This window comes from Bombina bombina, chromosome 6 (genome assembly GCF_027579735.1).
Source record: "Bombina bombina isolate aBomBom1 chromosome 6, aBomBom1.pri, whole genome shotgun sequence".
Taxonomy (NCBI): domain Eukaryota; kingdom Metazoa; phylum Chordata; class Amphibia; order Anura; family Bombinatoridae; genus Bombina; species Bombina bombina.
In genome coordinates this window covers 1150066171-1150085610 of record NC_069504.1, presented here as the reverse complement: position 1 = coordinate 1150085610, position 19440 = coordinate 1150066171, and the positions used below count along the sequence as shown (strand labels likewise).

The following is a 19440-nucleotide window of genomic DNA, read 5'->3' as shown; positions in this document are numbered from 1 at the left end:
CATGGCATATATTTTTATAACAGCCAATAATTTTAATTTTCTTAGCAATAAACATGGGCACATGAAAGAGGTAGCTTCATGTTCCAATGTTGCTCAGTGTGCAAAAAAATGCGACTTTTTTGTTTTGTTTGTTTTTTTACTCTGAATAAAAACTTTACTTTATTTATGGTTACCTATAATCTTTATATAATTATTTTACAGAATATATATGGGTGCCACACGCATTTGATAACCGGAGGTACCCTTAAAAAAAATGGCAGGGGTGCCCTAATGTAATGTAAACAAAGTCTATTGTAAATAAAGTTATTCTATTGTAAATAACAAACTATCACCTAGATTACGAGTTTTGCATTACGGTTTTAACGCTGAAAAAATAGCCATTTCAGCGTAAAAAACAGTAACGCAGCCATTACGAGTCTTGTCGGTATAGCTATACCACAAGCATTTTAGCCTGTAACGCAATGTCAATCCCGCACTAAAAAAAATTATGTTTTAGCGTGGAATTTCCATAGCTCTGGTATTACAAATTGTGCGGTGAGGCTAAAATGCTTGCGTTTTAGCCTGTACTGACACGATCCATTCCGCCATTTAAAAGCAGTAGTTATGAGTTTTGTGAAACAAAAATGTTTCACAAAACCCATAACTAAAGTGTTACAAAGTACACTAACACGCATAAACTACCTTTTAACCCCTATTCCGCCGCCCTCTCGCATCGCAAACACTATTTAAAACTTATTAACCCCTAACCTGCCGCTCCCGACATCGCCACCACTAATAAAAGTTATTAACCCCTATTATGCCGCTCCCCAACATCGCCACCACTATAATAAAGTTATTAACCCCTATTCCCCCGCACCCCAACATTGCCGCCACTATAAAAAAGCTATTAACCCCTATTCCGCCGCTTCCTAACATTGCTGCCACTAAACAAAGGTGTTAACCCCTAAACCTTTGGCCTCCCACATCACCGCCACTAAACAACTATTAACCCCTAAACCGCCAGCCCCCCACATTGCAAAAAACTAAAGTAAACTATTAACCCCTAAACCTAACAACCCCCTAGCTTTAAATTTAAATTACATTATCCCTATCTTAAAATAAATAAAAACTTAAATGTGAAATGAAAAAGAAACTAAGTTTAAACTAACAATTAACCTAACATAACTATTATACTAAAATTAAAATAACTACCAATTAAATAAACCAAATTAGACATTAAAACAACCTAAAACTACTAAGAAAATTTAAGTCTAAAATTACAAAAAATAAAAAATACTAAATTACGAAAAATAACAAACAAAATTATCCAAAATAAAAACAATTACACCTAATCTAATAGCCCTATAAAAATAAAAAAGCCCCCCAAAATAAAAAAACCGTAGTCTACAATAAACTACTAATAGCCCTTAAAATGGTCTTTTGTAGGGCATTGCCCTAAAGAAATCAGCTATTTTACCTGTAAAAAAATACAAAGACCCCCCAACAGTAAAACCCACAACCCCCCAAAATAAAAAACCTAACTCTAACAAAAATCTAAGCTACCCATTGCCCCAAAAAGGGCATTTGTATGGGCATTGCCCTTAAAAGGGCATTCAGCTCTTTTACATTGCCCTTAACATAATTTATGTAAGAACTAACCTGATAAATTAATTTCTTTCATATTGGCAAGGGTCCATCAGCTAGTGATGTATGGGATATACATTCCTACCAGGAGGGGGCAAAGTTTCCCAAACCTCAAAATGCCTATAAATACACCTCCCACCACAACCACAACTCAGTTTAACGAATAGCCAAGTAGTGAGGTGATAACAAAAGGAGTAAAAAAAGCATACAAAAAGAGGAACTGGAAATATAATTGTGCTTTTATACAAAATAAACATAACCACCATAAAAAGGGTGGGCCTCATGGACTCTTGCCAATATGAAATAAATGAATTTATCAGGTAAGTTCTTACATAAATTATGTTTTCTTTCATGTAATTGGAAAGAGTCCATGAGCTAGTGACGAATGGGATAGAAATACCCAAGATGTGGAAGTCAACATAAGAATCACTAGAGAAGGAGGGATAAAATAACAACAGCTATTTCCACTGCAAAATTAAATCCACACAAAAATTAAGTTTTTCCTGAAAAAAATTAAATCAAAAGCTGTAGAATCAAACTGAGACAGCTGCCTGAAGAACTTTTCTACCAATGACTGCTTCAGAAGAAGCAAATACATAAAAATGGTAAAAACAATAAAAGTATGCAAAGAAGACCAAATTACTGCTTTGCAAATCTAATCATCTGAAGCTTCATTCTTAAAAACCCCAAGAAATGGCAACTGAACTTAGTAGAATGAGCTGTAAATCTCTGAGGCGGAGCCTGCCCTGCCTCCAAATAAGCCTTGAGAAACAAAAGAAATGGCAGAGGCTTTCTAACCTTTTCTGGAACCAGAAAAACAACCAATAGACTAGAAGTCTTCTGAAATTCTAGTAACTTTGATATAGAATTATAACGTTCTTACCGCATCCAAAGGATGTAAAGAACTCTCAAAGAATTCTTTAGGATTAGGACACAAAGAAGAAACAACAATTTCTCTACTAATGTTGTTCAAGTTCACAACCTTAGGAAGAGTCCACAAAACAACTTATTTAGATGAAAAATCAGATGAGACACACGAGAGAGAGCTGATAAATGATAAACTCTTCTAGCAGAAGAGATAGCCAAGAGAAACAACACTTTCCAAGAAAGTAAATAATCCTCAAAGAAAATATAAGCTCAAAAGAAAGATCTTAAAAAAGCCTTAAACCAGATTAAGACTCCAAAAAAGGAGAAATTAATAATTTAACAGGCTTGATACAAACCAGAGCATGAACAAAACAGTAAATATTAGGAAATAAACAGAAAGAACAGAGATTTGTCCCTTCAAAAAAATTGTAGACAAACTTAATCAAAACCATCCTGAAGAAACTGTAAAATTCTTGGAATTCTAAAAGAATGCCAAGAGAATTTATGAAAAGAACACCATGAAATATAGGTTTTCCAAACCTGATAATACATGTTCCTTGAAACAGACTTATAAGCCTGCAACATAGTGAAAAAAACTGAGTCAGAGAAACCTCTATGACTAAACACTAATCAATTTCCTCACCTACAAATTAGTAATTTGAGATCCCGATGGAAACAACAGCCCTTGAAACAAGAGGGCTGGCCAAAGAAAAAGCAGCCAAGGATGGCAACTGGACATCTGGACAAGATCCACATACCAAACTTGTGAGGCCATGTTGAAGCTATTAGAAACACATGAGACTGTTATATATGATATGATCTTGGAGATCACCCATGGAAGAGAAAAACCAGAGACGAAAACCTGTAGCCAGGTTGTAAAACCAAGACACTGCTAATGCATCTACTATCTCCGCCGGAGGATCCCTGGACCTGAAAAGGTACCTTGAAAACTGAGAAAACACATCTGTATAAAGATACCACTCTCCCAGATGTAAAGTCTGACGGCTGAGATAATCCACCTCCAAAAATGTCTAAACCTGATATATGAATTGTAGAGATTAGACAGGAGATGAATTCCATCTAAGAACGTATTCAAGATACTTCTCAATTGCTAAGGAACTGCAAGTCCCTATTGATGATTGACATATGCCACAGTTGTGAAATTGTCTGTCTGAAAGCAAAATGAAAAGTTCTCATAAAAGAGGCCAAGCCTGAAAAAGCTCTGAAAATAGCATGGAGTTCTAAAATATCGATTGATAACCTCGCCTCTTGAGGTTTCCAAACCCCTTGTGTTGTCAAAGACCCTCAGACAGCTCCCCAATTTGTAAGACTTGTATCCAATAAGAAAACAATCCAGGAAGGACGAACAAAAGGAGGCCCCCTGAAAAAAATGATGATAATCTAATCACCAAATCAGAGAGAACTTCTAGCTTAGGGTTTATTTTTATTTTACAGGCAAGTTTGTATTTATTTTAAATAGGTACAATAGTTATTAAATAGTTATTAACTATTTAATAACTACCTAGCTAAAATAAAGACAAAAGTACCTTTAAAATAAAACCTAACCTAAGTTACAATTACACCTAACACTATACTATAATAAAATAAATTAACTAATTTAACAACAATTAAATACAATTAAATAAAATTATCCAAAGTACAAAAAAAACACTAAATTACAGAAAGTAATAAACAAATTACAAGATTTTTAAACTAATTACACCTAATCTATTCCCCCTAACAAAATAAAAAAGCCCCCCAAAATAAAAAAAGCCCTACCCTACACTAAATTACAAATAACCCTTAAAAGGGTCTTTTGCAGGGCATTGCCCCAAAGTAATCAGCTCTCTTACCTGTAAAAAAAATTACAAATCCCCCCCAACATTAAAATCCACCACCCACACAACCAACCCTACTCTAAAACCCACCCAATACCCCCTTTAAAAAACCTAACACTAACCCCTTGAAGATCACCTTACAGGGAGAAGTCTTCACCCAACTGGGCCGAGGTCCTCAACGAAGCTGGGAGAAGTCTTCATCCAAGCCGGCAGAAGTGGTCCTCCAGACGGGCAGAAGTCTTCATCCAGACGGCATCTTCTATCTTCATCCATCCGGCGCGGAGCGGGTACATCTTCAAGACATCCGACGTGGAGCATCCTCTTCAGTCGACGGCTAACACAGAATGAAGGTACTTTTCGGTGACGTCATCCAAGATGGCGTCCCTTCAATTTCCGATTGGCTGATAGAGTTCTATCAGCCAATCGGAATTAAGGTAGAAAAAATCCTCAGCCAATAGGATTGTAGTTGAATCTTATTGGCTGATCCAATCAGCCAATAGAATGCGAGCAAAATCCTATTGGCTGATTGGATCAGCCAATAGGATTGAACTTCAATCCTATTGGCTGATTGCATCAGACAATAGGATTTTTTCTACCTTAATTCTGATTGGCTAATAGAATTCTATCAGTCAATCGGAACTGAAGGGATGCCATCTTGGATGACGTCACTTAAAGGTACCTTCATTCTGTGTTAGCCGTCGATTGAAGAGGATGCTCCGCTTCGGATGTCCTGAAGATGGACCCGCTCCGCGCTGGATGGATGAAGATAAAAGATGCCATCTGGATGAAGACTTCTGCCCGTCTGGAGGACCACTTCGCCCCGGCTTGGATGAAGACTTCTCCTGGCTTCGTTAAGGACTTCGGCCCGGTTGGGTGAAGACTTCTCCCGGTAAGGTGATCTTCAAGGGGTTAGTGTTAGATTTTTTTAAGGGGGTATTGGGTGGGTTTTAGAGTAGGGTTGGTTGTGTGGGTGGTGGGTTTTAATGTGGGGGGGGGATTTGTAATTTTATTTACAGGTAAGAGAGCTGATTACTTTGGGGCAATGCCCCATAAAAGGCCCTTTTAAGGGCTATTTGTAATTTAGTGTAGGGTAGGGCTTTTTTATATTTTGAAGGGGGGCTTTTTTATTTTGTTAGGGGGATTAGATTAGGTGTAATTAGTTTAAAAATCTTGTAATTTGTTTATTAATTTCTGTAATTTAGTGTTTGTTTTTTTTTGTACTTTAGATAATTTTATATAATTGTATTTAATTTAGGGAATTAATTTAATTATAGTGTAGTGTTAGGTGCTAGTGTAAATTAGGTTAGGTTTTATTTTACAGGTACTTTTGTATTTATTTTAACAAGGTTGTTATTAAATAGTTAATAACTATTTAGTAACTATTCTACCTAGTTAAAATAAATACAAACTTGCCTGTAAAATAAAAATAAACCCTAAGATACATACAATGTAACTATTAGTTATATTGTAGCTAGCTTAGGGTTTATTTTACAGGTAAGTATTTAGTTTTAAATAGGAATAATTTAGTTATAGTAATTTTATTTAAATGTATTTTAATTATATTTAAGTTAGAGGGTGTTAGGTTTAGGGTTAGACTTAGGTTTAGGGGTTAATAACTAATATAGTGGTGGCGACGTTGGGGGGGCAGATTAGGGGTTAATGAATGTAGGTAGGTGGCAGCGACATAGGGGGCGGCAGATTAGGGGTTAAAAAATATAATGTAGGTGGTGCCGGTGTCCAGAGTGGCAAATTAGGGGTTAATAATATAATGTAGGTGGCGACAATGTCAGGGGCGGCAGATTAGGGGTTAATAAGTGTAAGATTAGGGGTGTTTAGGCTCAGGTTCATGTTAGGGTGTTAGGTCGGTGTAGACATAAAATGTATTTCCCCATAGGAATCAATGGGGCTGCGTTAAGGAGCTTTACGCTGCTTTTTGGCAAGTGTTAGACTTTTTTTCAGCTGGCTCTCCCTGTTGATTCCTATGGGGAAATTGTGCACGAGCACATTACACCAGCTCACCGCTAACGTAAGCAGCGCTGGTATTGAAGTGCAGTAAGGAGCAAAATTTTGCTCAACGCTCACTTCTTGTCTGGGTTGTAAAAACCTATAATACCAGCGCTGTCTGTAAGTGAGCGGTGAGCATAAACTGCTCGTTAGCACCGCACAGCTCAAAACGAAAAACTTGTAATCTAGCCGTATATTTTTTATGGGGGGTTAATATCAGAATTCCTAGTTTTTTTACTATTTGATTGCCAACTTTTTCTCTATAACTTCATCACACACAGACATTTCTTTATCCCGACAATATACCAACACATATATATATTTCAGATCTCTATATATGAAATAAAGGTAACTGTTTATATTCTTTTTCCATCTCTATATTATGGATCACAACATTTAATAAAAATTTGATAGCTAAAGATTTTATTCTTGCCTATGGTGCATCAGCAGCGCAAGCCAAGTGTGCACACAAGCAACATTATATGTAGCTTGGATACGTGGATATTGCCTTATTTTGATACATATTAATCACATTAATTAGTTGTAGCTGGTTAAGTATTCAGATCTGTACTGGAAAATACTTTTGTAAAAACCTTTAAAATATACCAGGTTTTTTGTTATAAGGTATACATAATACATAGGGGCCAATTTACTAAAGTGTGGACGGACATGATACAATGTAGCGTATCATGTCCACCGCACATCGATAAATGCCGACAGTATACGCTGTCGGCATGTATCATTACACAAGCAGTTCTGGTGAATTGCTTGTGCAATGCCGCCCCCTGCAGATTTGTCGCTAGCAGGGGGTGTCAATCAGCCCGATCGTATAGCATCAGGCGGATTGAAGACCGCAGCCTCAGAGGCAGCGGACAAGTTATGGAGCAGCGGTCTTTAGACCGCTGCTTCATAACTACTGTTTTGGGCATCAAGCTCCATTCAGAGCTTGATAATTCGGCCTCATAGTATTTAACCCTTACATTCTCCAGTCCTTCTTGCAGTTTGAATTAATCATTGGGATACAAAGTTTAGGCTGCTTTAAATCTCAGGTATACAATATCAACAATATTTAACCATTAGTTGTATAAATAAGGAAAACAAAATTTATGCTTACCTAATAAATGGATTTATTTCTTGACACGGTGAGTCCACGGATAATCAATTACTGTTGGGAATATCACTCCTGGCCAGCAGAAGGAGGCAAAGAGCACAACAGCAGAGCTGTTAAGTATCACTTCCCACAAACCCCAGTCATATGACCGAAGGAAAGGAGAGAAAGGAAATAACACAAGGTGCAGAGGTGCCTGAGATTAATAAAAAAAAACTGTCTGCAAAAACAGAGTGGGCCGTGGACTCACTGTCTCAAGAAATTAATAAATTTATCAGGACAGGTAAACATAAATTTTGTTTTCTTTCTAATGACACGGTGAGTCCACGGATCATCAATTACTGTTGGGAATCAATAGCTAGGGGATACAGGTGATATGGGAGGGCAAGACAGGTAACCCAAACAGAAGGCACCACTGCTTGCCAAACCTTTCTTCCAAAGGAAACTTTAGCCAAGGTAAAAACATCTAATATAAAGATTTTAGAAAAAACATGCAAAGAAGGCCAAATCTCCACCTTACAATCTGTTCTACAGTGACCTCGTTCTTGAAGGCCCCAGAAGACACCGCCCTAGTGGAGAGAGCTGTAAATCTCTCAGGAGGCTGCTGTCCATCAGACTCATAAGCCCTACACAAAAAACTTCTCAATCAGAGAGAAAGAGAAGTGGCAGTAACTTTATGGCCTTTACATATACCAGAAAGAAAAAAAAATGCAGAAGACTGATGAAAATCCATTGTATAAATAAAAATAGAAAAGCGCTCAACCTGGGAACGAACAATAGCATAATAGCTTGCTCTATGGCTAGTTACCACCCTAGAAGCAGCCTCTTTTTGCTCAATATGTGCCTTTCATAGAGAAGAACTTTCCTGTAGCATATCAGTCTGATCCTGACTTCACAGTACAGTCCAGCACCGAAATACCAGGCAATCCCTCTCTGAACGAGAGAAACGGCAAAACCCCAGACGTACGTTTCGGCCTATTGTGGGCCTTGTCAGTGAGGTGCAGCCATATCCCTCTAGGCACACTGAGCAATGGGTCCACATCTGGATTCCCGCATCACACTTAGGGAGACTTCCCTAAGTGTCATAATTTTCATAAATAAAAAGAGAGAAGTGCTCAACCTGGGAAAGAACAATAGCATAATAGCTTGTTCTATGGCTAGTTACCACCCTAGAAGCAGCCTCTTTTTGCTCAATATGTGCCTTTTACAGAGAAGAACTTTCCTGTTGCATATCAGTCTGATCCTGACTTCACAGTACAGTCCAGCACCGAAATACCAGGCAATCCCTCTCTGAACGAGAGAAATGGCAAAACCCTGGACGTACATTTCGGCCTAGTGTGGGCCTCGTCAGTGAGGTGCAGCCATATCCCTCTAGGCACACTGAGCAACAGGTCCACGTCTGGATTCCCGCATCACACTTAGGGAGACTTAGGGAGATTTTAGAAAAAACATGCAAAGAAGGCCAAATTGCTGCCTTACAATCTGTTCTACAGAGACCTCGTTCTTGAAGGCCCCAGAAGAAGACACCGCCCTAGTGGAGAGAGCTGTAAATCTCTCAGGAGGCTGCTGTCCATCAGACTCATAAGCCCTACACAAAAAACTTCTCAATCAGAGAGAAAGAGAAGTGGCAGTAACTTTCTGGCCTTTACATATACCAGGAAAAAAAATGCAGAAGACTGATGAAAATCCATTGTAGTCTGTAGATAAAATTTAAGGGCCTGCACAACATCTAAGTTGTGCAACAGACATTCCTTATGAGAAGAAGGATCAGGACAGAGAGCAAGAACAACAATTTTTGTCCAAATCAACCTTAGGAAGAAAACCAAACTTGGTACAGAGAACTGCCTTATCTAAATGAAATATGAGATAAGGGGAGTCACACTGCAAGATAAGAGTTCAGAACTCTTCGAGCAAAAAAAATAGCAGTAAGAAACAATCTTCCAAGATAAAGACTTAATATATATGAAATGCATAGGCTCAAATGGAGCCTGTTGAAAATACTATAATAACAGGGTTAAGGCTCCAAGGAGGAACAACTGACTTAAACACAGGCCTGATTCTGACTAGGGCATGAAAAAAAGGATTGTACATCCGGCACGTCTGCCAGATGCTTGGCAGCAAAATAGATAGACCAGAAATCTGACCCTTGAGAACACTAACAGATAATCCTTCTCAAGGCCTTCCTGGAGAAAGGATAAGATCCTTGGGATCCTGCCATATCTTATAGTAAATCTCTCTAGTGATAGGCTACAAGCCTAAATCATGGTCTCAATGAAAGATTCGGAAAACCCCACACTTAGCTAAAATCAAGAGTTCAATCTCCAAGCAGTCAGCTTCAGAGAAAAACAATACTTGGGTGAAATTTCCACGGAGGTAGAGATGAGATCTCTACTAGATCCACCTACCAGATCTTGCGAGGCCAAGCAGGACCTATAAAAAAAAAAACAATGCTGTCTCCTACTTGATCTGAACGAAGACTCACGGAAGGCGAACAAACCGAGGAAAAAGATAAGTCAACCTGAGGTTCCAAGGAACTGCCAGAGTATCTATTAGAAAGGCTTGAGGATCTCTACACCTCGACCCAACTAGGGAACTTGGTGATCTGACGAGACGCCATCAGAACCGATTCTGGGAAGCCCCAATTGGTTGCTAACCTGAAGAACACTTCCAGATGGAGGTCCCACTCCCCGGGATGGGAAATCTGTCTGCTCAGAACTCCGCTTCCCAGATGTCCACTCCAGAAATGTGGATAGCAGATAGACAGAACTGTGAGTACCCACCTACAGAAAAATTCTGAAACACTTCCTTCATGACTAAGGAACTCAGAGTGCCTCCCTGGAGGTTGATGTAAGCCACAGAGGCTAAATTGTGCCAGATTTGAACCCGTAACCTTCTGCTTGTGAGCCCATTGCACTAACCACTAGACCACACAGTGCTGACTAGGACCTGATAAACTGGGCTAAAGACAACTGAGCATAGAAAATCATTCTCAACTCCAATGACGAAGAGGAGCGCATACTTCACCCAGGACCTGCGCCTTCAATGAGTACTAGACTCCTCCCCAGACCAGCAGGCTGGTGTCCACGGTCACAAAATGCCCAGGAAGGTCTCCGAAGCATGTGTCCTGAGACTGAAGTTCTTAAGAAAAACACCATGGGAAGAGACTCTTGTCGATTGATCCAGACCTATTCTCTGAGACAATCCGGATAATCCCCATTCCACTGACTGAGCATGCACAACTGCAGAGCTCTCAAACAAAATTGAGCAAGGGATGATGTCCATGGAAGTCACCATCAGACCAATTACTTCCATACACTGAACCACTGATGTTGAACAGTAGACTGAAGAGGGAGGCAAGAGGAAAGATTTTGGCTTTTCTTGTCAGAAAGATCGATAGGGAATCAATTATAGTCCCTAAGCAGACTACCCTGTAGCTGGGACAAGGGAGCTCTTTACCAGCTACACTTCCAATCATCATAATGAGATTTTGCTTGTGGAAAGATGGCATCTGAACCAATAGGTCATCCAGGCAGGCCGCCACTGTAAAACCCGGAACTGAATCATGGCCCAGAAGAACCTTGAGAAAACTCTGGGAGCTGTGGCAAAGCCATTGTTGAACCACAAACTGAAAAAGCTTGGTCAGAAAAGAAAAACTGAGATGATCCCTTTGAATGGGAACCTGAGGGTATGCATCCTTTAGGTCATTATAAACTGACCCTCTTGCCCAAGGAAGAATGGAGCGAATAGTCTCCATCTTGAAAGACGGTTGAGCAACTGTTTAGACATTTTGGAACCACAAACAAAATGAAAAAGAAACTAAGCCCTGTTCCTAAACTGGAACTGGAACAATCACTCCCAGGGAGGAAGATCATGAACACATTACAAGAACGCCTCACCTCTTACCTGGGCTACAGATAATCTTGAGAGGTGGAACCTTTTCCTGGGAGGAGGGAGTTGAATTCCAATTCGTAACCCTGGAATACTATATCTACAGCCCTTTAGGGATCTAGGAAAATTTGTATCCAGGCAAGAGAAAAAAACTGAGAAAGATCGGATCCTGGTCGGGGGTAAACCCTACATGCTGAATGAGAGTTAGCTGCGGGGTTTTTTATAACTACCCCCTGATCGAAGACTGACTGGGTATCCAAGAGGACTTGAACTACTCCTGCTTGGAAGACAAAGGGGAAGAGCTTCTTGAAGTTATGAAGGAACGAAAAGAAGCAACAGAAATAAAAAATTGGCCCAACAGCCTTTCTGTGGAATCAGACCATCTATCTTAACCCGAATAGAAAAGGCCCCTACTACTCTAAGTACCACGCACTATGATATTTAAAGGAGACAGCTTATTACAGACAGGAGATGGGGAAACGATTCTTTGAATTCTCCCATACCTGAGAAAACTCTCCTAGCACAGTCGAGAACAGGAGAACTTTTACAGAGGAATCCTAGTAAATATAAAATTTACTAGATTCCTAAGGATTGACAACGACAGGAGAGTCAAAGTCTACCAAATAGCCAACTTCTCCTAAATAATACACAAAGGTGTACAGGCTTGAATCTAAAGTGAACTACTTCAGCACCAGATAAAGGAATTATACTGTCCAAATCTGATATTTAACCCTCGGATGCAACCGACTATCCTCCTTATCAGACTTATTTCAGGGAAATATATGTAGTAGCAAGCGGAGCAGAAACCTTACTATCTGATTCATTAATTTTCCTCTTGCGATTTCCCTTTAAGAAAGGAAAAGCAGATAATGCCACAGATACCAAAAGACACCTGGGCAGACAATACTGCAACAAATAACTCCACCAGGAGATTGAGAGGAACCGCAGGGCACTGCATGTGACGCCATAAAAAGGCTTGGGACGATTGAGGAGAAGCTGTGGTATTAGCCTAGATAGCATCATCCAGGGAGACATGAGGCTAAAAAAAATATTGGAAATTAAATTAATTAAAAATATTTAAAAATATTTGTTATTTAAAATATTTAAAATGACACTGTCACTTTAAGATTATATTGGCTTGTTTTAAATTATTAAAATATATTTAGGAACAGACCTCTGTTCCATTCTTTAGCAAAACAATTATTCATTGGATTATGATAATATTCCAAGGGTTATGTATGTGGAACCTATGTAACATAGCATAAAATACAGTCCAATCCCACTCCAAGTATAAGCAGGACGTTTATTTACACATTTAGAATAAAAACATAAATATTCCACAAGCCTTGTTAATCAGAAATCAAGACTCTGTAAAACTAAATTTTAATAAGCCCAACAGACTGTAACTCTATACAGGCTGCCGTCTGCATAATTACAGAGGAAGAGCCTGATTTGTGGAAACTATGAATGAAAATCTGCTAAACTCTGCCTCACAGTACCATCATCTCTCAGGACTGTTCAGAATAGCAACACCGCTCCGCTCTCTCGGTCGGAGAACGAGGCGGGTCATCAAAATAAAGAAACAGTCCAAGATGGCGCTTCTCCTACATTAGAAGAAAGGAGGCAGGGTCACGAAGACGGCATGGAGATGAAGCGCGCAACATCATGCTTTATCCTGCCGCATAAAAAAACACTGAACTACAACATACAAATTTGTGCAGGATACAGTAAAAAAGTATAAAGAGCATTGCTCCGCTTCCTAAAAAAGCGGAATAGAATTACCCCAACTTAGTGATATTGGCCCCTAGTTATCAAGCCGTCAACCTCTAATATGCTGGAATTCCGCCGCGTATTTGTGGTGAGGCTGATTCGCCTTAGTTATCAAGCCCTGCTGCCCGGCAAAAGTAGAATTTTGTGACGTAAGCTTCGATCCGCCGGACTCAGTCTGACACAGATCGATTCTTACGTCACTTCAGATGTTCCGCACACAAGTTCGGCACAATCTACTGTTTGCTAGTTATCAAATGACTAGCAGGTACGCTCGGCACTTTTCCGGCCCAGCGTACCTGGTTTTCAATCCGCCGCCCTGGAGGCGGCGGATCCCATAGGAATCAATGGGAGTCTGACCAAAAAAGTTCATGTTCGCTGCTGCCCGATATCCCATTGATTCCTATGAGAGATGTCTGCACCTAACACCCTAACATGTACCCCGAGTCTAAACACCCCTAATCTGTCCCCGCCTACACCACCGCAACTAAATAAAGTTATTACCCCCTAAACCGCCACTCCCGGAGCCCACCGCCACTCTAATAAACTTATTAACCCCTAAACCGCCGCTCCTAGACCCCACTGCAACTATAATAAATGTATTAACCCCTAAACTGCCACTCCCGGAGCCCACCGCCACCTACATTATACCTAGTAACCCCTATCCTGCCCCCCTATACCACCGCCACCTATAATAAATTTATTAACCCCTATCCTGCTGATCCCGGACCCCGCTGCAACTAAATAAATTGTTTAACCCCTAAACCGCCGCTCCCGGACCCCGCCGCCACCTATATTAAATTTATTAACCTCTAATCTGCCCCCCCTACACTGTCACCACCTATAATAAATTTATTAACGCCTATCCTGCCCCCCCTTAACCGTCGCCACCTATAATAAATTTATTAACCCCTATCCTGCCCCCCCTACACCGTCGCCACTATAATAACATTTTTAACCCCTAAACCTAAGTCTAACCCTAGCACCCCCCTAACTTAAATATTAATTAAATACATCTAAATAAATATTATTCTTATTAACTAAATTAATCCTATTTAAAACTAAATACTTACCTATAAAATAAACCCTAATATAGCTACAATATAACTAAATATTATATTGTAGCTATTTTAGGATTTATTTTTATTTTACAGGCAAATTTCAATTTATTTTAACTAGGTACAATAGCTATTAAATAGTTATTAACTATTTAATAGCTACCTAGTTAAAATAAAGACAAATTTACCTGTAAAATAAATAAAAATGAAAACTAACCTAAGTTACAATTACACCTAACATTACACTATCATTAAATAAATTATTCCTATTTAAAACTAAATACTTACCTGTAAAATAAACCCTAAGATAGCTACAATGTAATTAATAATTGAATTGTAGCTATTTTAGGATTTATATTTATTTTACAGGTAACTTTGTATTTATTTTAGCTAGTTAGAATAGTTATTAAATAGTTATTAACTATTTAATAACTACCTAGCTAAAAGAAATACAAAATTACCTGTAAATTAAATCCTAACCTAAGTTACAATTAAACCTAACACTACACTATCATTAAATTAATTAAATAAATTAGCTACAAATAACTAAAATTAAATACAATTAAATAAACTAACTAAAGTATAAAAAAAAAAAAAAAAAAAAAAGTTACAAACATTTAAAAAATATTACAACAATTTTAAGCTACTTACACCTACTCTAAGCCCCCTAATAAAATAACAAAGCCCCCCAAAATAAAAAAATGCCCTACCCTATTCTAAATTATGAAAGTTAACAGCTCTATTACCTGACCAGCCCTTAAAAGGGCCTTTTGCGGGGCATGCCCCAAAGTATTCAGCTCTTTTGCCTGTAAAAAAATACAACCCCCCCAACATTAAAACATTAAAACCCACCACCCACACACCCCTACTCTAACCCAAACACAGCCAATAGAATGCAAGCTCAATCTGATTGGCTGATTGGATCCTACCTTAATTCCGATTGGCTGATAGAATCCTATCAGCCAATCGGAATTCGAGGGACGCCATCTTGGATGACGTAACTTAAAGGAACCGTCATTCGTTGGGAAGTCGTCGGTGGAAGAATATGGCTCCGCGTCGGCTCGTCTGAAGATGACTCCGCTCCGGATGGATGAAGATTGAAGACGCCGCCTGGATGATGACTTCAATCGGATGGAAGACTTCTTCAGCGCCCCTTGGATGATGACTTCAATCGGATGGAAGACTTCTTCAGCACCCCTTGGATGATGACTTCGGCCGCTGCGGATGTCCTCTTCTGTTCCATCGGTGGTCGGCTGGCTGAAGACGGGTAAAGGTAGGATGATCTTCAGGGGGGTAGTGTTAGGTTTATTTAAGGGGGTTTGGGTTAGAGTAGGGGTGTGTGGGTGGTGGAATTTAATGTTGGGGGGGGTTGTATTTTTTTTTTACAGGCAAAAGAACTGAATACTTTGGGGCATGCCCCGCAAAAGACCCTTTTAAGGGCTGGTAAGGTAATAGAGCTGTTAACTTTCGCAATTTAGAATAGGGTAGGGCATTTTTTTTTATTTTGGGGGGCTTTGTTATTTTATTAGGGGGCTTAGATTAGGTGTAAGTAGTTTAAAATTGTTGTAATATTTTTTAAATGTTTGTAACTTTTTATTTTTTGTAACTTAGTTTTTTTATTTTTTGTACTTTAGTTAGTTTATTTAATTGTATTTAATTGTAGTTATTTGTAGCTAATTTATTTAATTAATTTAATGATAGTGTAGTGTTAGGTTTAATTGTAACTTAGGTTAGGATTTATTTTACAGGTAATTTTGTATTTCTTTTAGCTAGGTAGATATTAAATAGTTAATAACTATTTAATAACTATTCTAACTAGCTAAAATAAATACAAAGTTACCTGTAAAATAAATATAAATCCTAAAATAGCTACAATGCAATTATTAATTACATTGTAGCTATCTTAGGGTTTATTTTACAGGTAAGTATTTAGTTTAAATAGGAATAATTTATTTAATGATAGTGTAGTGTTAGGTGTAATTGTAACTTAGGTTAGGATTTATTTTACAGGTAAATTTGTCTTTATTTTAACTAGGTAGCTATTAAATAGTTAATAACTATTTAATAGCTATTGTACCTAGTTAAAATAAATTGAAATTTGCCTGTAAAATATAAATAAATCCTAAAATAGCTACAATATAATTATTAGTAATATTGCAGCTATATTAGGGTTTATTTTAAAGGTAAGTATTTAGTTTTAAATAGGATTAATTTAGTTAATAAGAGTTATAATATTTATATGTATTTAATTAATATTTAAGTTAGGGGGGTGTTAGGGTTAGACTTAGGTTTAGGGGTTAATAATTTTAATTTAGTGGCGGCGGTGTAGGGGGGTGGGATAGGGGTTAATAAATTTATTATAGGTGGCGACGGTGTAGGGGGGGCAGGATAGGGGTTAATAAGTTTAATATAGGTGGCGGCGGGGTCCGGGAGCGGCGGTTTAGGGGTTAAAGAATTTATTTAGTTGCGGCGGCGTCCGGGATCGGCAGGATAGGGGTTAATAAATTTATTATAGATGGCGGCGGTATAGGGGGGCAGATTAGGGGTTAATAAGTTTAATATAGGTGGTGGCGGGGTCCGGGAGTGGCAGTTTAGGGGTTAAACAATTTATTTAGTTGCGGCGGGGTCCGGGATCGGCAGGATAGGGGTTAAAAAATTTATTATAGGTGGTGGCGGTATAGGGGGGGCAGGATAGGGGTTACTAGGTATAATGTAGGTAGCGGTGGGCTCCGGGAGCGGCGGTTTAGGAGTTAATACATTTATTATAGTTGCGGCGGGGTCTAGGAGTGGCGGTTTAGGGGGTAGAACAGTATAGTATAGTGTGGGTGCTTAGTGACAGCTTATCAATAAAGCTGTAGAAAAGCCGAAGAGCAGCAAGATCGGATGAGTGATAACTATCACAGTCTGCTGCTCATCGCCCCGTACTTGGTGCACAGCTTTTTGACAGCTTTTTTGATAACTTTGGCGAGATTATTCAGGTCCGCGGCGGCGATGGTAGGCGAGCTTAGGCGGGCGTATTGGGCCGACGAAGGCAGGTAAGTAGACACGTTGATAACTAGGCCTCATTGTGTCTCTGGTAGGGCAAAGTGTGTTCCTCCAGCTATGCAGCTACTTAGAAATGGCGTAATATGCACTTTCTCCTGAGCTAGACCATCTCAGTCACTACCAGAGGAGGCTGCCCAAGTCCAGAATAGAAAACAAACAAGTACTAAAATTAGATCTAAGCCCCAAGGTGGTTAACCCCTTCCTTGCTATGAAGGAGATTAACCCCTAAGTCTCCAAGTCTCATGACTAATGTGCCTGCACACTGTCCTAAGTATCCATAAGGACAGGGATTCAGACCAAAATCACGAAACAGCTGTCCTGGGATTGGTCTGAATCACTGTACTAACCCTAGCTAAGCTTAAAAGCGGTTTAATACGGTGATGCTATGGCGTAAAGGGAAGTCTGCCTTAAAAAGCAGGCTAAAAGTAAAAAAGTGAGTCATTGTGAACCTCATTTGTATATCTTACCCAGAATCATTTGCTGCATTGGAAACAATGTATTCAGAGAGTTTATGTGGGAAAAGCAAGTCTTCTGACTTGTCTAGATTTGGAAATAGTTTACAAAATGAGTTATTTTCCCTACATTTTGTATTTAGTGGAGGATTTTAAACTCACTTTTCGCCTCCCCACAATTTTAATTGTTACATACAGTATATATATATATATATATATATATATATATATATATATATATATATATATATATATATATATATATATATATATATATGTATATACACATACACACACATACATATCCATCTTTAGACATGTATGTTTCTCTATGTTAAAGCCCTTTGCCTGTCTTTTTTTCTAACACCTGAGATGATATCTTTGACCCTTTATAAAACTTTTTTGTGCAATATTTTTTTAAATATATAACTCATACATGTAATACAATTTATTTAGCTTATAACCAGTGCTACACTGCAGATCTGTTATACTCTAACTCAGTGTCAGTTACCACGAGAGTTGCCAAATCTGGGCAACTAGAAAAAAATAAGTTAAATTAGAGGACATCTGTAAAAACACAAAAAAGCTTTTTTTTTTTTTAACAACACAAACAATGTTACAATGATCCATAGTTTGATGCGATTCTCTTCTATATAGTTTGATCAGGTGCCTTTCTACATAGTATGTTTAGTCTTTTCAAAATAACTGTAACCTGCAGACATTCATTAGATGTTTTATCATCTATCAATCTGCTCACTTCTGACTAGCAGTAATGAAACCTACTCCTATCATTTAAGCCCATAATAGCTTACAGGTGGGCGGCAATACAATTGTGATGCTCTCAGGTTTATACTGTCACAGCTGAAATTATAGCTACTTAATATTCTGTTTTTCTTTACAGTCACCACCTGGAAAAGAGGAAATGCAACACCGCTACGTGTGTGACACAACGTCTGGCTGACTTCTTGGTGCGATCAAACCATCACATCGGGGCAATTTATTCCCCAACTAATGTGGGCTCCTACGCCTACGGAAAGAGGGACATTGTTGGCCTTTTAAGCAGGGAATCGTTTGATTATCTTCAGCATTAATGTGCAGTTTGATGCGTTTCATTCTTAGGATATATTTCTTATGTAAATGATCATTCTTCTCAGTTCCGGTACACTTGACCAGTGCCTTGTTTCCTTTGCTTGTGTATGTTTGATGCTTTTGATTGTTTCATTCTGACATGTAAAATCGTTGACTTCAGCTGAAAGAAATTTCTTCAGACTGAGTGACATCATCACTTGTAAAAAGTTATACATAACAGAGGCTACAAATAAACTGATCTGATTGCTGCAAGTTTTTTTTATTAAAATATTGAAACCGTATTTTGGTCTCGATATTTTTGCAATTCTAAAAACTATCTTTTTTTGCACAAAGATATTTGCTACAAATACATCAGTAAGGGAAGTGATTCATTTCTGCTCAAAGATCTCTGGCAACATAGGGGTTAAAATAAAGTGTTTTATACATTTTATGGCATCAGGTGGATTTATACCGGAATCTTGTACAAATCACTGAAATACATTATATGTTCTTATTTATAAGTTTAATATTAGTGTCTTTATATGGGCAGTAATTCATATGAATGAAGTCATTAAACAGTCTAATCAACTGGCAAAATGCAATTGTTTAAAGGGACACTGAACCCAAATTTCTTCTTTTGGGATTCAGATAGAGCAGCAATGTTAAGCAACTTTCTAATTGACTCCTATTATCAAATTGTCTTCATTCTCTTGCTATCTTTA

General features: G+C 38.4%; 1 protein-coding gene across 2 annotated transcripts in view; it reads left to right on the top strand.

Moving 5' to 3' along the window:
- The window catches only part of IAPP (islet amyloid polypeptide), a 90705-nt gene extending 71685 nt beyond the window's left edge, over nucleotides 1–19020 (top strand). For both annotated transcript variants that reach the window (XM_053716273.1, XM_053716272.1), the window contains exon 4: nucleotides 18552–19020. In XM_053716273.1, the coding sequence (XP_053572248.1) occupies nucleotides 18552–18741 (190 nt within the window). In that variant the 3' untranslated portion in view covers nucleotides 18742–19020. The remainder of the gene's footprint in view (nucleotides 1–18551) is intronic.
- The last annotated feature ends 420 nt before the right edge of the window (nucleotides 19021–19440 follow it).